Below are 19,141 nucleotides of genomic sequence, written 5' to 3'. Positions count from 1 at the left end.
CCGAATAAACTTTAAGTGTTGAAAAAAAGAAAAAACTTTTACTTGTGTTGATGCTTAGCATCATATAAATACATGCAAATATGATCTTCGCACTTGTAATAGAAATATTGTGGTTTATTATCTAGTCTACTTTCCATCTAAGAAAAAAAGATTTAAAAAAAAAGAAAATCCTGACAGAATCACCCTATTTGGGCGTAATATTCCTGTACCCAGACATCAATTTCACTCAGAACCTATTATTTTTCGAACTAACTCTGGAATTTTCTTACGTACCATCTCTGCTTAACCGACTTTTAAACGCATATTTTACAAAATTATTCAACAAAAATGTCTTTAACATCTGATTCTCCTATGGTTTCTAGTAACTTAGATGCTACACAGACTGGCGAAACACATACACATACGAAATACATACGATGTTCTCAACAAATCGAGAAGACTATTTTATTAAAATGCCATCACATCCATAAAATTGAATTCAATGACTAATCATACTATATTTCGAACGAATCTTCAGCCTACTATTTCCCTTCGTAACCGTACTATGGCCATGCAATATCGATAAGCAACTTATAATAACTCAAAAGCATATACTGTCCTGATTTTGAATTTAAAAAGCGTAGTAAAACCAGAAAAACATCGTCAGTTGAATTTGAATCTAAACACATGATGCAGCTCCATAGAATTTCCTAGCCAAAAAGAGACATCAACGAGTACAAGTGCAGATACACGTCATTTTGCGGATTTTGCATAAGCATACGACCAATTGTGCTGCTATATATTAACATTATTATAAACTATCCAAGTGCAAAAACGAAATACGAATAATGCGCATCGAACTCTTTGTTTACATTGGATACTAGCGACACGAAGATATACAATTAATTACAGTGATATCTACAGATGATTATGCTTCTGTTTCGTTTTCAAGTGCTGTGACCTACAAAAATTGAACGCTATACATTTCAGATCAATCACAAAAATGATGAAGAACAATAATACCTTACCATTCTCTCCAACTCTCCAAGACGCTCTTGCAATGCTGCTATGACAGAGAAATATTCCGTTTTAAAATTCTCCAGATCCAATGTGTACCTAAAAGAGCTCTCGAAACAAAAAGAAAAAACAAAAAAGAATTGGGCAGCAAAACCAACAGTCCGAATACATCCCATAATACGTTTATTGCGAGTTCGTCGCATCACACCCTCACGACGCAACTGTGTCTCTCTATATAGTCGAGTCAAAACGCAGACGTGAAGCACCGTGTAGTTGCGTAAGCGGCACCGCTCGAAGCGATGCGGTAGAGCGTAGCGGTTATTATCGAGCCAGGGCCCTCGCTACCACGTCCCATCGCTGCAGTTGGTCACCGCGATGGTCCCGTCCCGATTACAACCACCATCTCCACCCCGTCGTTTGGAGCGCACCCGCCTACGCAAGCGCAGCGTGCTTCATGTCGTTTTGACACAACTATACAAATGACGTTGGGCAACCCATAGAATAAAAACTGCCTTATAGACTGTACATATAAGATGAATGTCCAGAAAAGCTCACTGTTTCCACTCATCCAAGCCTTTTTGGATGTCTGATTGAATTCCATCTAGTTGAGCTTCTTGTTGAGGAACCAAACCAATCTTCTCAGCGTTCAGCACCACCTTCAAAAATTACAGAGGAAAATATTTCTAGTTCAATAAATGGGGCTAAACAAAATAAGCTAAATGAAAAAGAGCAGAAAAAAGTCACGCCTTAGAAGGTTGGACTCTTCTCCCATAACTGATCCTCAATGATCACCGCCGCTGTGACCCCTTTTCTGTATCAGTCCATTTCTTCTCGTTACCTAGTTTTTTTTTTCAGGTCTACTTTAAGCTGCTTCTTGCCTGTTAGTTCCAACATCCGAGACTTCATTGCGATAACTAGGCGACACTTCTTCACTTTTCAAAATCCATGGTTAAGGGCAGCATACAAAGAAATTGACGATGTTGAGACCTCTCCGCGAAAAGATAGGGTTAAGAGTTTAGATCATGAGTATGAGCGTCTTCACGCTCTGTTCCACTAATTGTCCTGAGGAACGGCGTGGGAAACGTCCTTCGTGTTCGAGTTTCCTACGAGGCGCCCTACAACGCGCCGCCGCTCTATAGGCGGTGTATCTAAACGGACACAAGTCACAAGTGAGGTTCCCTCAATAGTTTATTTAAGCAAAACGGGTACATAGGTTGCTGAGGGAAGCGGGGTCAAAGGTGGCACGTTACAAGACACCTATTAGAAAATTCGAACATGAAGGACGTTTCCCACGCCGTTTCTGAAGACGATTAGCAGAATAGAGCGTGAATACGCTCATACTCATGGTCTAAACTCTAACTCTACCTTTTCGTGGAGATATCTCAACGTCGTCCATGATCATACATATGCTGTCCTTAATGCAATAAAACACTTAACAAAAATAGAAACCAAATAAAACAGAAGCATCCTCGCATGATATGTTAGATGACTACGGTCTACTCAAATAATCTTGAGGTATGCTCAGAAGAATCGTGTGAACATTTTTGTGCGGTGGTCTTTGCCACGGGAGCAGCCAGACAATTTCGCATGTAAGCGTCTCTCTATAATAACTAGTGCGAGTTGACATTCGTCACTAAGATGTGCAGAATTTCACAGAATTCTCAACTTGTCAAAAGGAGGACATGGTTCAATGGAGAACTTTGCCCGAAGAATCTGATGCGCAACCACATCCAGTTGCATCGCGAGCCGGCAACGAGGTAATCGATAGACCTCTCATCCATGCATTGATAAAACTAAGGCGTTGCTTGTTGCAGTGCGAATGGTCGCCAGCAATGACGCGAGCAATCGCAGATCCCAGTTTGTTGGATATCACTCACACGGCGTAAGTAACTGAGTAGTGGTGGCCACAGTAGCTGACTAAAGGTGATCCAAGCAATAAAAAGCACTCTAGAATAAGCAACCGAAGTCGACAGCCTTATTGTGCAAATACCCCGTAGATCGCAGAATTAGACAGCCAAATTTACGTTACTTGACATTGGCAGTAGTTTAAAAAACAAATATTAAATAGTGCAATATACCTGAAGTCGTTCTTCGAATTCCTTCAGCAATTCAGCCCTTTGCCTGATTAGATTCTCGCAAAATTCTATTGTAGCCAGTCTTTCCGTTAATGATTGGGTATGCGGCTACAAAAAACACATGAACTACTGCAAATATTTCCGTTTTCAAGAAAAAAAAAACCTAAGCGAAACAAACCTTGTTAGTGATAGTTTTCAGCTTTTTCAATTTTGACAACGGTATTTTCATCACTCGGTCAAGGCCTAAGCACGTCATCTTTTCTTGCAATGAAGCAACGTCAAAGTCCGCCTTCTTTACCTAAATAATTCTTTTTTTTTCAGAATCGTAGACTTATCATAATATTTGATTTGTAAAGTGGAAACTGAATAACACAACAGTTTGAAGGTGCTATCAGAGAAGGTCACCCACCTAAATAATCGGCATATTCGTAGTTTCGCTATAAAAACAACCAAATTCTTTGCTGAAACAGTATCCGATAATGTTGTTCGTAACACGTGTCTTTAGTGACGAAAATTTGGTTGGGGAAGCGGCGTTCAAGACTGAGATATGGATTTTCCATATCAGTTCGCATCTGATCGAAAGACTGACAAGAACGGCTTTTGCGCTCCATTGACGTTTCATTGCGCTCTAATCGGAGGTCGAGTACAGTTCAATTAGAGCAGAGTTGAGTCCCCCAACTACGCTTTAACTACCCTTAATTATCAAATACGCTTTAAATACTTTATCATTAAAGCGTGTAGCTTCGAAAGCCAGGTTTATGCCTGAGTTGTAGTTTTTATTAATAGCAGAGCTTACAACATAACGAAATGATTTGCAAATTTTTCAAAAAAAGCCAACACCGAAATCAAATTATCATACCACCTAGTTGCTGACAGATGTAACCGTTTTACTGACATATTTGAAAATTGATGAAATTTGTCAGGAAGGATTATAGTTTAAAGGAAGCGTATCCATGACTTGGTAGCATCCTTGGAAAAAGTCACAATTCTACTATTTCAAGAGCGATGCAAAGAGAAAAGATACAGACACCCAACATTCATTAGAGGTACTATACTTTTAAGAACCTATCCAATCTGCAAAATTAATCAACGTACTCACATCCGAATAGTCGTCAATACCCAAAACCTTTTCCACAGCAGCTATTCGTTCTTCTAAAGAATCTTCCATGCCTGAAACAGGGGTAATTCATCGGAAGTTCAATAATAACAAGCACAAACAAACTGACACACGTTAGCTCAAAGCCAGAGGACGATGATTTATGGATCGACGTCTCTCTGTTGCCGAAGACGTAGTGCACAAATAACCAGAAACCGTAACAATTATTGGAATAGAATTGCTCTTTTCTGATCGCTGTCCTGGGCTGACCGCAGAGTTCACCCGATCACTCAAACAATTCTCTCGATCTGCATCAACTCTTGCAATGGAATCCTTTAGCTTTCACCTTAAGCTCCCTTATTTAGGGTCTATTCTTCTTCTTTCTTTTCTACTGCTGAACACCTGTTCCTCTGCGTGATCGGTCCAGTGTGGTCCAGTGAGGAGTTCTGGAGCATATTTTTGGACTTGAAACGTTTGTCATTCTTGCGTGTGGCAAAATCCGACTTTGCTTCATTCGCGACTTAGCAATTGGTATATTTTAGTCTTGACTTCAACGTTCAGTTCCAGTTCTTTGGCGAAAAGAGAGGTGGGAGGGAGGACGGCACTACAGAACTGTTCTAACCCCTGAAGAAGGCAACTATAACAAAACATTAGCTATAATAAAGTGACATTTACTTCCCTTTGGTAGTATGAAATCTGATTTTACCTACTTGTGATTTGATTTGAATGATTTGAAGTGATTTCTCTGCTGTTTTTTTTTCTCGTTTCTTCATTTTTTACTAGTGCTGAAAATTCCCACAGCTAGATTTACTACTAGTATGCACCTTCTATCATCCATTCTTGATTATTTTTCATCATCTAGCTTTTCACTCGCTAAAGCGTCATGTTCAAGAGTTTCTTTCCAAAATTGGTGTTTTTCAGTACGTCTACTTGCCTTAGGTATATTCCGTATCCACAATGCAATCACAGCCTGATCCACGAAGGCCAAATAGAATAGTGAGGTCTGTTAGTTCAATGGAAATGTTCTAATTATCCTAAGAGTTTCATCTACCATTAAATCTTTACGCTCTAATTAACCGTATTGTTCAGATTCAAAGCTACAGACTCGCAGACGAACAATGCGGTCAGTGACGATCCTCTTCCTGAGTATATGAACGTACTAGGAATGATTTTCAGTATGTGCGGATTGATGATGAGGGTATGGAACGTCGTTACGTTAATTTTGACCTCACCACTCGACTTCTTTTCTGTTTTCCTATTTTTTCTTCCTGTTTATATTTCTTCATCGTGGCCCCATCTCAATTGATCACAAGTGTGGTCGTAATTGGAAAGGGGAATTTTGGCAGAGCGCTCGCCTTATTAAACGACGGACAATTTTATTCCATATTTCAGATGAAATGGTGTGCTTGGATGGCTCTCTTGTGTTCTTGCGTTAGCTTCGCAAACACAAGGTCATCAGATGATGCGAAGCAAATCGTAAGCAGTTTCATGTGAGTTTTTAATTTGTAGAAAATTTGAAATTCTCAACACCACTTATATTCACAGACGTGCTTTTCTCTTTTTAATTCTGGTGGAGACGTTTTACTGTTTCTATTGCGACTGCCGAGAACAAAACCAGTTTTATCATCTTAAAGTTGTCCCTGTTCAGGCTATCAGTCTCGGCTGTCGTTATGAGTTATCTTCAAAATCCTCAACCGATCATACCTCCATGGGCTTCATTTATGTGATACGATCGCGGATTTATTTATTTCCCTCTACTAATTTGTTTTGACTATTGTTCAAATAAACTAACCATGATGCTCTATTTTTCTTAGGGATTACCCATTCTTCGAAATACCTTCTTCGCTTATTATTGATGTGTTCTAAAAAAACGTTTAATGAAGTCTGATGTGTCACCACCAAATTACGAACGAGTGTAGCAGTTATTTCAAAATTGAATAGAGTCCTGGAGCCATTAACTCCAAACTGAACCATGGAATGCAACATACATTCATCGTATTCGCGGACAACGAATCGAAGAATTCGAAACGTGAATGTGTCTCCATTCGGTTTTTTTTAATGAATAAAGCGAACAAGGTGGATGTTTTTGTTAAGCCACTTATCATGTCGGTAAATACCGTGTTAACGGATTCCATATGCACATTCTGGACAAGATTTACGAACGAAATCAATATTTGGTGCGACTTATGTATAGTCGGGCCAAAACGACATGAAGCACAGTGCAGTTGCGTAAGCGGCTGCGTCGCAGTGAGGTGGTGGACGGCAGCGGTTAGGATCGTTAGGGGATCCTTGACAGCACCTTCCATCGCTGTAGTTCGTGATGGTCCCACCTCGATTCGAACCGCTTTCTCCACCTGGCCGCCTCGCTACTCCACCGCACTTCATGCCATTTTGACCAAACTAAGGATAGGATATGCATGTGCAGCGGTCCACATCGGCAAGATCCACGCACTCAAAAGAAAAATTGAGAGAGATCAGTAGAATCAAAAACTGGTCAAAGAATAAGGGAGCAGCGGAAAGGAAGATAAAGAAAAACCTTCTACTAGTACTAGATTGAGCAATTAAAAGTTGAAGTTAAATTAAAAGTTAAAGCTGCACTGTTAAAACTTAGAAATCAATTAAAAGTTAAAAGTTAAACAATAATAAAATAATAGCGGCAGTAAAAGCGTCATTCTAGGTCTTGTTCAAGTTAGAAATAAAAAAGACGCAATATCTATAATAAAAATAAACCAAGTCAGGAAGATTTTCGATTTTTGATTCTCTAACTTTCATGCAACGTTTATCGAATGGGTAACGAGAAATTAAAAATAGAAGGCTGAGAACTGTGGATATTATATCAACAGTTTTGAAAGTACATATAAATTCCAAATGAATCGGCTAATGAGCATGCAGTAAGTGAATAATACGCTAGCCTGCAACATCCTCCACTCAATACTTTGTTAAATACAAATAGAAATTGTCCATTCTGCATAAAATGACATTCCATTCTTTGTGTCAGGAGAAACCTGTGAAACTACTAAGTTTCAAGCATATGTTTTCTTTTTGAAATTTACAAAAACAAGTAAGTATTCTAATAGAAGACTGAAGGATAAACTATTGAAACTTTAACAAATTTATCTCAAAAAATAACATAAATCTTAATATACATAATGAAATCTGCAGATATTAGTATTGAGTTACGTTATGATCATTTGTAAATATTATACATAATTATTAATACTTATGTAACATCTGAATTTAAAACTTTAAGAAACGAGGGGAACTCTTAGCATCAACCCAATGAACAAGTCAATCTATCACAAATACAGTTTCAATATGTATCTTATAAAAATTTTAGAAAAGAAAATCATTCCATGCAAAACAAGAATTTCAGGATGAAAGAAGGAAAAAGAAAAAAGGTTAAGAGCACTTAGTCGATATCTCCATTAATGTACATATGGGCGACTACACATTCAAAATGTGATATCAGAAAATTATTAAAATCTCTTAGGAACTCTCAATAAAATACATCGAAGCTCCTCATTAATTCCCAGCTTCGGTCACTGTCTTTATCGGTTGCCGATCCGATTCAAATTTATCCAGTAGCTTGTCGGTTTTTTCCCAAAGAGCATCTTGTAGCTCTTCATCTCTAGCTAGTTGTTCGTCGAAGTTCTTCTCGTCGTCCCAACATGACTCCCAATATTTGCCGCTCACCTTAACAATAAAAAAAAATTGTGGATATATGAAATATAAGTAAGACAGTCAATAAGTCCGAAAAAGGAAAGAGTCGAAAACAATTTCTATATAAAACATCCGAGTGAGTACCTGGCTGCGCCAAAAGTTCAGAGGACAACAACAATTTTTTTTTGCTACGACTAAGATCGATACAAAAAATGAAGGATGTTATTTTACATACTTAATAATCTTGACAACCCATACTATTCGCAAGTTGGCGTCCAAGCTCTTTCTGAAAAAAAAACCATCAAAATCATCTTAGGAAGTGCTATAATAGTTGAAAGATTATGGCGTGCATCTCTACCTAGGGGAATTGAGAACGAAAAAGAAAGATGCAAAGAATGAAAGAAGGAAACGAAAGGAATAAAAAAAGTGAAAGTGAAAATGATACTTAGGAATGAGAAAAGAGGAAGTCAATCCAGCAAATAAATCCACAAAGAAAAGAACTATTCTGGAACTGATGAACAAAATGACAGTCTAGCAGCAAAGCAAAGGACAATCTAGCATAGATCTCAAAAAATGGCGGGAAAAGATGATCAGCTGCGCTACAGATATTCTATCGACAACTATTTGACCTGCTGGTCTAAAACTAGTCCTAAAATTTTAAGATCTAAGATGAGTTATCAGCTCGCAGCTAGAGATCTCCATTCGAAGCTGCGTTCTGAACTACGCTACAAGGATCTTTAATGTCCATACGAACTTTTGCATTACACTAGGACCTTCCCCACCTCGTGAACCTCAGGCGATGCAGCACAGTAGACGGTGGTGGCCGCGCCCTGCTCGAGTGACTTCGTGAATGGTTTTGTTATCAAATTCCAGAATTTCCCAAGAAATCCGTAACTTCGTGAGATATCTTCAAATTCCAGTGAATATTGTGATTTCTTTCATCAGCGGAACCATTTAACCTTCATGGTCAAAAACGAACCTGTCCCAATCATCGTTCCCGGATGAAGGACATACACTGAGATTCCATTCTTATGCTCATCTCGATGTAATTTCATAGCCATCAACACATTGCATAGTTTAGAATACGCATAAAGCCTGGAAAAATTCTTTTATTCAGGTTTAAAAAAAGCAAATTCAAATTCCTGTACCTCCATCCATACTCTACGCTCTCCTTTGGGCATAACTTGGCCAATTTCTCATCTGTAGACATTTCGGCCTTCAGCTGAAATATAAGGCAGCTAACATTGACAGCTTACGATAGATTAATGAACGACGAAGCTCACTGTTATTTTTAAATTCTATCTTTAACTCTCTTTTTATCCTGATGACTTACATGTTAAGTATGAAGTCCAGTTCAAAAAAATTTAAGATCTGAAGGAGTATCTCTAGTTACAGTATGGAAGGACTGTGAAAGAAAAGCCTAATTTTACAATCTTTCTCCCCCCACCCCTTTCTGTATGGGAAGCTTAGCAGTGTGAAAATCATTGTGTACCTACATCGATTAGATGCTAACACTTTTTTTCTCCATTCCAGGGTTTGATTTAAAAGCGCAAGAAAAAATCGTCATCCAAGTACCACATTTCTGGTAAAAAGGTAAAAATAATGCGATAATAATAAAATATAATATATATATATTATACAATAAAAATATAATATATATGACAAAATATAATAAAAATAATTATAAAAATAAAAATATACACTTTGCAACATTTTCAGCTTCGGCTGAACCATTATTTGTGATATCGTAGCTTTTTCAAGCGTAAAGGTTATCCGAGAGTTCTGGTCAAATTGTTACCATACTGACCTCTTTGTCAAAAACGTAATGGTTCTGATGGTTCTTACCTTTCTTAGTTAAATTTACATCCAAGCTACTGATTCGAACGAACACTCACCCCCGTATGGCAATGTGAAGTCGATGCGACGACAACAACTCTGGCATTCGATTGCCTTAGAAGAGGCAAGAGTTCACGGACGAGGTACTGATGAGCGACGTGATTCACGCCGAATGTCATCTCCAATCCATCAATGGTCATCTTTTGAGTGGGAGAAAAAACACCCGCGTTCAGGATGAGCGCATGCAGAGGCCTAAGGCGAATCATCATTATCTCAATGTCTGTCACTAATACCTTAATGAACAAAAACTCTGAACAAAGAAAAAAAGTTCTGCGTGGACGGTTATCTTCATAACCTCCTCACATTTGCTTACACAAGAAAACTATAAGTAACTGACTGATGAAAATTTTGGAAATATTTTGGAGGAACACTTGGATCTACTTGAGTAATAGAGGTAATAAAATAGTCTATAGTTATAACATCGTTAATCAATTATAAAGATATCGTATGTTTTTAAAATCTAATTAATGGGTGGGAAAACTTTGTGCAGGCGTTCTACAGTACATAGTAGGGTCAAAACGAAATCAAGCACGATGGTGTTGCGTGAGCGGCTGCACTCCTAGCCGTGCGGTGGACTTTAGCGGTTGGGATTTAATTGGGATCCTCGCTAGCACCATTCTTCGCTGCAGTTCGCGATGGTCCCATCCCGATTCGAACCGCTCCGCTTCGAGCGCACCTACGCAACTGCACCGAGGTTCATGTCGTTTGGACCCGACTATAGATTCATCAAAACAACAGTTGTTTTTTCTTTCTTCGGAATGCCATTTTTTTTTTTCGGACAAACGGTTTCGCAGCCACTTTTAACTCCAAATATATATATATATATATATTTTAAGATTCATCAGCGATGTTCGAAAGATCACGACTATCAATCACACATTTGTTAATCTCACTTTTTTTCAATTTCACTTGAATTTTTTCTTACTGGACAGCCTTTATAAGTATGAGGATCAGCTACGGTCATCCAAATCTCTACGACAGAAATCGGCATCATGACAATTCAGGTAGAAAATACCAGTGAAATTAAGTTATTGGATGGATACTGAAGAGCATTGGTAGTACCAAGGCCCAAAATGCTTCAAACTAGCAATCCTCTAGGACTGTGTTCAAACTTCGAAACATTACAGTAGCCTCCAAGCGAACTTTCACCGATAAACGTTTTGTGATTTTAGGCGGAGCAAAAAAAAAAGTGAAAATTACACTAGGAATGTTGCTGACGCGTAGCGCTGATTGTTTTGCGTCGAAGTGTAAACATATCTATCATGTCTGTTGTCAAAATCCTTTAAAATTTCACCTATGTGAAACACGTTTGACTCTTGCAATCTTCATTTCGAGAAAAAAAAACTCTTAGAAATACTTTAGACATTTGGGAACGTACCAATGTTTGCTTTTGTACTCGTTCGCTGCTGCTTGCACTGATTGTAGTGAACTGAGATCACACATTATCATGTCGACTTTTGCACCTGGCTAAAACATTACAAAGCAGTCGTATAGTCAAGTCAAAACGATCTCAAAACTACTGTAATTTCGCAGGTGGCTACGCTCAAAGTGGTGCAGTGGAGTCAGTGGTTGCCATCGGGATGTGGGACCCTCTTTGGCTGCAGCTGAGGTGGAGTGATGAGTAAGGCCAAAAATTGATTGCATCAGTTACCTCCACTGCTCTATTTCGAGCGCAGCGACTTACGCATTTGCACCAGATCCCTAGTCGTTATGATCCGTCTATTTATGACATTCATCAAGTGATATTCTTGTAGTTTTCGAAATCTCGCGTTCAAGGACTCATTCGTACATTTTTAGAAAGTCTCACATATAAATTTACCAATACCTATCAAACATAGCTATGGAATTAATGAATATTTCAGAGAAATTGCGAAATATTCATAAAGCAAAGAAAAAACTGACTTTCTCAACAAGTATCCTATTCTTCAGAGCTTCAGACAGTACGATATTTCTATTCGCCATAACGACATGCGCTCCTTTAAGAGCTAGCGCTCTGGCCGTCTCGGTTCCGATACCAGACGTTGTCCCAGTGATCAGAACTGTCCTACCCGTAAGATCAACGTCAGCAATTGTCTGTAATGTTTCGAATATTATCTTTAGAAGTTCCGAGTATTCCGCATTCAAATAACAAACTTCTAGGGCATTTGTCCGTGCTCCGAATTTTCTAGTGCGTTCGTTACTCGTTGTGGAATTTGGGACAGACACATTCGAGGTGAGATCGTTAGAAGTCATCGCCGTTATTATATAAGACCCACGTCGCGACGATGAATTCGACGCTAAAAAAAATTCTTGAGATGAAATTTTCAACAGATCTCTAGAATATTCCACAAAAGCACAGGAAATCATTTTAATGTGCACTTTCTAGGTAGAGAAAAGAAAGGAACGAAGGAGTTTTTGAGAGTAAGTGGAAGACGACAGAGGCGTAAAGGCTTCGATTAATATAAACAACTAATGTCGAAGTCATTGAGATTGCGATCAAAAAAAAAATAAAAGAAGAACAGGAACAATAACTCTGCTCCCCGTTGTTCTATTTCTACATAGCTTCAAAAAAATCCAAAGTATTGATTGGGTGTATGTAAGCACCGCTTTTCGCCTCGTTGTTAAGAATGGGGCAAAGAAGGTTCCGCGGAAATTGCTGCGGACGAGTTGCAGTCAACTGCACAAACATAAGTCCCAGCGACACTATGACAGGCACTACAAAGCACCATCGGTTGCGATAACACACGTCGATAAAAACAAGCCCGAAGAAAACAACAAGTCCGTAAGTGAAAAAAAAAACTAGGCTTGCTCCTGACAGAAAGGCACCGACGCGGATGAACAGAACAACACAATTAAACTCACATATAGTAGGATCAAAGGCATACCATGGATTTGACGTGGTATGGATTTTCCATAGAAAGCTTCTATGCAGGGTCGTAAATTACGGAAAACCAGGTGGTTTCGCTTATCTCTCAGTAGTCGCTGTAAAAAACGATCTAGAAGCCGCCATTTTTTTTACGACGTCTTGCATTGCAACGCGCCACTCTTACGCACGCGCCGCATCAACGAGCGAGGCTTCGAGGATTAACAAGGTCTCCTCACAAGCTTTTTCAAGTTAAACTAATGAACAGATTGTTGAAGCGAACGGAACGTGTACATAGAGTTCTAACTTTTCGTTTTCTAGCGTTTCGTTTTAGCGTTCTAACGCACCTCGTTGGAACTAAAACGATTCCCATGCCGTTTCTTACGACGGTCATGGAGAGACGAGCGGAACTATGTGGTAAACCGCAATTTACGACCCTGTATAGAAGCTTTCCATGAGAAATCCATGTCACGTCATATTCACGGTGAGCAAACTTTAAAACGACATAAAGCAAGGTGCAGCTACGTACGCGGCTGCGCTCAAAGCGGTGCGGTGGAGCATAGCAGTTAGGATCGAAGAGGGACCTATGCTACCACTCTTTGTCGTTGCAGTTTGCGATGGTCCCACCTCGATTCCAACCGCCATCTCCACTGTGCCGCTTCGAGCGCAGCCGCTTACGCAACTGCACCATGCTTCATGTCGTTTCGACCAAACTATACCTACTAACAAAATGTGATTACTGCTCAAAAAAAAACTTCTTACTTGCCGAAGAAACTCTTGCAAATTCTAATTCACAGTTCAGATCGCGAGGAAAAACAATGATTGATTATAGTGGGGGAAGGAAACGTTTAAATGTCACACAAAAATCAAGGCGCGTTGATAAACGATCTTTAAACAACAGAAATCAGGACAAAAACGATATAATCAGCTGGAGATTTAAATTCTTTAATCACCCAATTCTAAACAGGCAATAGTACTTCAAGCCTTGCTTCTGAAAAAAAATATATTAAAAAGATGCAAAAAAATCACCGCAGTCTGTATCACATAAATAAATAAATAAATAAACTAAATATCTATCCGCTCAATAAAATCTAGTGATCTAGCATTAACTTTGAAACAATTAAAAACACCTTCTCTTTTCACCTTTTTCTAAACGCACAGGGAATAGTAGGACCTATGATTCGCATCTATTTAGTTGTGATGGACAGTACGTAATTATGTACGCAATCCATTTCATGCACCAATATTTTTGAATAAGGATTGAACAATACGAAAAAAAAAAACAAGAAAAAAGAAGAGTCAATGCATAAACACTGCCATTAGGAACAGTAAGACACACGGGTGGTGGTGAGCCAAGATCAAAAATAACGCTTCGGTCCCCTGCCTCACAAGAACTAAACAGCACGCTGTCGCTAATGAACTAAAGAACACTTCAAAATATTCACAAATATTAAATATGGTAGGCATATTAAATATGGTAGGTATGGCAAAACGATATGAAGCACGGTGCAGTTGCGTCCGTTGCTGCGTTCACAGCGGTTCGGTGAACGTAGCGATCAGAATTGATGTGGAACCCCTGCTGGCAACACTCATCGCTGTAATTCGCGATGATCCTACATCGAAACCAAATCGCTACATTCATCAAACAGGCCCACCATGCTTTTCCCGTTCGAACAAAATGTAAATCAGATAACAGGTAGCCTTGATTACAATCAACAAATGAACAGCGAAAAGGTTCTACAAGAGGAATGGCAAAAAAAGCTATGGTTAGCAAGCCACACAGAAAAGTAGTAGCAAAATCAGAGCAGGAAAAAGGAGGAGTGAGACAGAAAAAAAGAGAGAGAGAAGAAAGAGAACAAAAAAAGAAAAGAGAGAAAGGAAGATCTCATTGCATCGATACGAAATGATTGCAAACTTATTCCCATCGTCGTTGAATAGAGTTAATTCCAAAAATGTGAATTTTTGTTTATTTATTCTGAGAACACACTTTCCCCCTTTTTTATTGGACAAAAACAGCAGAATCAATCACTTCTCATAGACAACAAAAGATCTTTGTCTATCTGATCAATAGATCTCCTTCGAAGATCTCACGTCGCTAACTGAGTATTACCTCGAGATGGAAAATTTTCCACTTTGTAATATTAGAAGTGTATGAAAAAAAGTTGAGCAAACAAATAAACTACAACCTTCAAAATTAAACAAAACCTCGTTGCCAAAACAAGAAAACATAAATACACTCTCAAATGCCGAGGTTTCAAGAAGAGAAGACTTGGAGATTGTCAAAAACAAACATTTTGAGGAATGAAAGCGTTCCTAACTAGAAGTTACGTTCCTTTTGAGAACACTACTACAGATTTCCAGAAACCTATTGATTGGATTTCACAGCACTCATTACACCATTCCAACACTCAGGTCAAAATGATAATTGCAGTTGGGGTGCAGAGGACACGATGGTCCCAAGACGACGGCAACCTCTGGCTCGACGGCGGCGCCTCGAGTGCATCAACCTCACCAGGCTTCAGATCGTTTCGACCCGTTTTTTCTAAATCAAGTTCCAAAAGGAATATTTCAATGTCCTTTGCTGTTCTCTAGGCGCTTTTCACATCCTCAGGAACATTATTCAGGAATTCATGTTCTTTTTTTGGAGCGTTAACAAGTCCAGCTTTAACACACTTTATTCCCGTCGAATTAATGAATTTTCGTTCAACTGGTTTGACCAACTGATTACAAAAGGAGCGAAATCCACAATAGCATAGGAATGCGCATAATGTAGCATAGCAAAGGAATTAAAGTAATTGTTCAAAAAAATTACAGAAACTACAGATTTTTTTCCCTTAGATTACTAAAAATAAGTATAAGGTTATTGCACATTTAACAGCAGAGAACACGACAGTAAATAGGACTTACCAAAGAAATCAGCAACCGAATCGCCAATAACCGAACGCGATGTCATTGCAATGACGAATAAATTTTAGACGGACTGTTTCGATCGTCTCTATAAGGGGTGACGATCGACAATCACTCACAACCTCAGCACGCTACCTCACAACACTTCGCAACAACACAACATCACCGATGACAAAGATAAACGGCTGAAAGAAGATGCCGAAAAGTGACGAGGAGACACAGAAAAGAATTCGACTGATTTCTCTTCTTGTGAGAAATGGGACGTGCCAAATCCTCGTGCGGATATGGCAAGAGAGATCGTATTGATTATGTGCGGGACATATAGTAGGGTCAAAACGACATGAAGAAAGGTACAGTTGCGTAAGCGGTTGCACTCGAAGCGTTGCGGTGGAGCGTAGCGGTCGGAATCTAGGGGGACCCTTGATCGCACTATTCCTCGCTACAGGTCGCGATGGTCCTGCCTCGATTCCAACCGTTACTCTCCCCCGCACGCTTCGAGCGCAACCGTTTACGTAACTGCACCGTACTTCATGTTGTTTTGACCCTGTTACAGAATCACCGTGAACAAATGTTGCCTTTTTTATGCAATGCAATATTTTTCTCGGGAAAACGATTTCTCATCCTTTTATATATTTAAATATGATTTTTTTTTAGATTTACCAATGATTCTCGAGAGATCACGACTATCAATCACACATTTGTTAATCTCACTTTTTATTTATTTTTCGATTTCACTTCGTTTCTTTTCTTACTGGACAGCTTTCATGAGTATGAGGAACAGCTACATTTAGCTACCATTCGATGTTATGTCATAATCGCATAACATGGAATTACATAACATAATCTGATACAATTTCACATGACAACACAACGAATTTTTGTAATTTTTCATCTTTAATTGCCTGTTCAATGATGTGTTTGGTCATTTCCTAATGTTGTGCTTTGTTTTTTCTTTTTAAATTTTTAATGTAACTCTTTCTGTGCTGGTTTTTTTTTCAAACGTATGTTTTATAAGTGTAAGTGTCACCATCAAATGTCCGATATTATGTAAACATCGTCAGTTACTACACAAACATCTTAAAATATGTGTTTTTAAGTAATCTCGTTGTGTCCAAACGCGATAAAATTTCACCTATGACAAAATGAATAAAAAGGCGTATGAAAGACGCAAAGAGTCCAATTTACAAAAACTATTTATTCTATAAACCGAATAAAATGTAGTTGGGAGGGGAACCACTTAGTGGTGCCCTTGTTCCCGAAGAAAATAATTAAATCAATCGAGGCCCTAAGGCCTAAGCATTAGTCTTATAGGATCTATGACATGTAAGCAAAAGTTACTATGAGAAAAAAGTAAGAGCGTTGAGAAATAAGGGCACCACTGAGCGTCCCCCACGCCCCAACAACATTTTTCCTCTATAAACCTACGTTTGGAAGGGTTAGGCCCTCAGATGGTGAATAGAAACAGATTTACAGTTACAGTAACGTTAGAAAACAAAGGCAGTGAAATTATTGCAAAGTTAAGTGAACTTCTAAGTAAATAGAGCAGAGAGCAGTTAAGAGAACCCTTTAAATACTGGAAATGGAAATTTGGTTATAACAAAACTGACATCTACAAACCTGATACGAGTGGAAAATTTGAGTGTTCTTTGAGCACATCGAAATGTGCTATGAACAAAATTCCAGAAGGGGAAAAGTGCAACAAAATGAAAAAAAGAAGAAGAACGTAGGGAAGAATTGTGTCAGCAGTGGATGTTTGATTAATGATGTGAGATGTGTGGTGTCTAGTGAGCTGTGACCAGAATCCCTTGGAAACTCTAACGGTTTTTTTTTTTCAGGGAAATAATTGAACAAGACTGAAAGGTAGTCATAATACGCAAGTTTACTGCAGTTTAATTGAAAAAAAAAGAATAAAAACAATCATTCAAACATTACAAAAAGAAGAATCATAACGCCAACTACTCGGTGTTTTTATCATTCATACAAGGTGATAACAAAGAAACCTAATGTGACAAATAGTACAAATCATAATTTACGCGACGACCATTGGAAATGCAATTTGTTCACCGAGAAGAAACCACGCTCAGCCAGTGAACATAACTCTCGTGAAGAATACAACAAACAACCTTGACCTTAGACTCGGAGGAACAGTGAGTTATCTCCGAAACGAATTATGATGGCGTAAATCATGATGCTACCTGTGCATGCTCCACTATATTTGTGGTTGTGAGGAAAACCATGATGGAAATGAAAAAAAAAAAAACTTCTTTCTCAACCTTTACTGTCCAATATTATTTGGTCTAGCTGAGATGGTAATACGTTGTGGGACCTATTTACTTGATAGACATTTCCGAGAAAAATGTAGTTAGGGTGTGGGGGCACTCACTGGTGCCCTTATTTCCCGACGCTCTAACTTACTTTTTTCTCATAGTAACTTTTGCTTATATGTCATAGATCCTCTAAGACTAATGTTTAGGCCTAGGGGATCCGATTGATTTGATTATTTGTTTCGAGAAATAAGGGCGCACTGAGTATCAACCCCCAACCCATTTTACCCGACATTTCCTATGTTAAAACTAGTGGACATGTATTTCCGCAGCATTTTGCATTTGCCCGTGGGCCAATTTATTTAAAGGCAACACCCCACGAATCTGAGGTGGTGCAGATTTCAGGTGGAGTATTCTTATAAGGGATAGTAGATTATGGAGAGGGGGGTGATTCCGTCCATTTCTTCCTGATTGCCGTAAAAAACGGCCCGGAAGATGCGGCGCCACACCACGCTGGCACGCTCCAGTCGAACTTGTAGAAAAAAATGCGCCAGAAAGCCCGAAGCCGTATCTTCCAGGCCGTTTTTTACGGCAATTAAGAGGAAATGGACGAAATCACCCTCCTCCCCATAACCTACGACCCCGTATAGGCATAACCCACCTGAAACTCCCACCATCCCAGCTTTGTGGGGTGATGCCTTTAAGGGACGGATATAGCACAGAACGGGCATGTGCTCAGCTGGAATTGCACAGTCGGTGGTTCGAAATCGCCTTCGGCCAACTAATTCCTTCATTTTCCTAATGTGGGTAAACTGTCATCAAACTTGTATGGAAGGATAAAAACGCTGGCAAGTTGCGGATAACTGTATCCGCAAATCCTTGTGTATTTTACACACGCGTTCACGAAATTCAAGCAATTTTGAATTGAAGACGAATGTGTGGTGGTCCGTTCTAAGAGGATTTATTCATTCTAGACACCATTTATCTTTTTTCCACTTATTTTTTACCACCACTTATCTTTTTTTCATAGTTACAAGAGCGATTCTCAAGAGCGATGTTCTCAAGATTAGGCAAGGGCAGTTGACATATACAGAAATGGTTCAAATCAGCAAAATATATAAATTTGCAGCACACCTTGATCGTGTGATTGTTTGTTTGTTTACACGAGGGAGGGAATCGCTCGACATACGCAATTTCCCGTAATGCCGCACCTATCTCACGACATTTTGCGCCTGATGACTTTCAATTCGTCCCAGGTTTTCGTCTTTCCTGGGATTTTCTTCGAGATTTCCAGTTTGCTTTGGTTACTAACCTGTTTTTTCGCTCTCGTGTACATTATTTGTTTTGTTTCATTGTCCTGGACAACGATTAGTTCCTTTATCATCTTATTCTGTGTGCAATTAAG

The 19,141-nt window shown here is 39.0% G+C and overlaps 3 protein-coding genes across 5 annotated transcripts; 1 reads left to right on the top strand and 2 right to left on the bottom strand.

The window, feature by feature from the left end:
* Positions 1 to 907: 907 nt before the first annotated feature.
* RB195_016760 (uncharacterized protein) lies at positions 908 to 5,025 on the bottom strand (the record flags this gene model as incomplete). 2 transcript variants are annotated; one of them, XM_064183446.1, is made up of 8 exons in its annotated part: positions 908 to 940; positions 1,008 to 1,095; positions 1,552 to 1,652; positions 3,075 to 3,179; positions 3,250 to 3,369; positions 4,171 to 4,241; positions 4,298 to 4,306; positions 4,992 to 5,025. In XM_064183446.1, the coding sequence occupies 8 exons, from the start codon at positions 5,023 to 5,025 to the stop codon at positions 908 to 910; spliced, it is 561 nt and encodes a 186-aa protein (XP_064039327.1). The 2 variants fall into 2 exon arrangements, with proteins under 2 accessions (XP_064039327.1, XP_013296148.2); XM_013440694.2 differs by lacking the exons at positions 4,298 to 4,306; positions 4,992 to 5,025 and having other exon boundaries at positions 4,171 to 4,239.
* A 99-nt stretch (positions 5,026 to 5,124) lies between these two features.
* On the top strand, positions 5,125 to 5,894 carry RB195_016759 (uncharacterized protein; the record flags this gene model as incomplete). Its single annotated transcript, XM_064183445.1, has 4 exons — positions 5,125 to 5,168; positions 5,257 to 5,365; positions 5,560 to 5,657; positions 5,816 to 5,894. 4 exons carry the CDS (start codon positions 5,125 to 5,127, stop codon positions 5,892 to 5,894), a joined length of 330 nt encoding a protein of 109 aa, XP_064039326.1.
* Positions 5,895 to 7,689: 1,795 nt separating this feature from the next.
* Positions 7,690 to 15,518, bottom strand: RB195_016758 (uncharacterized protein; the record flags this gene model as incomplete). 2 transcript variants are annotated; one of them, XM_064183443.1, is made up of 9 exons in its annotated part: positions 7,690 to 7,860; positions 8,610 to 8,734; positions 8,807 to 8,922; positions 8,976 to 9,049; positions 9,723 to 9,915; positions 11,102 to 11,190; positions 11,626 to 11,796; positions 11,857 to 11,999; positions 15,473 to 15,518. In XM_064183443.1, 9 exons carry the CDS (start codon positions 15,516 to 15,518, stop codon positions 7,690 to 7,692), a joined length of 1,128 nt encoding a protein of 375 aa, XP_064039324.1. The 2 variants fall into 2 exon arrangements, with proteins under 2 accessions (XP_064039324.1, XP_064039325.1); XM_064183444.1 differs by lacking the exon at positions 15,473 to 15,518 and adding an exon at positions 12,519 to 12,585.
* Between the last annotated feature and the right edge of the window lie 3,623 nt (positions 15,519 to 19,141).

The sequence above is a fragment of the Necator americanus genome, chromosome II, assembly GCF_031761385.1.
Source record: "Necator americanus strain Aroian chromosome II, whole genome shotgun sequence".
In the NCBI taxonomy this organism is placed as follows: domain Eukaryota; kingdom Metazoa; phylum Nematoda; class Chromadorea; order Rhabditida; family Ancylostomatidae; genus Necator; species Necator americanus.
This window is presented reverse-complemented; position numbering and strand designations above follow the sequence as displayed.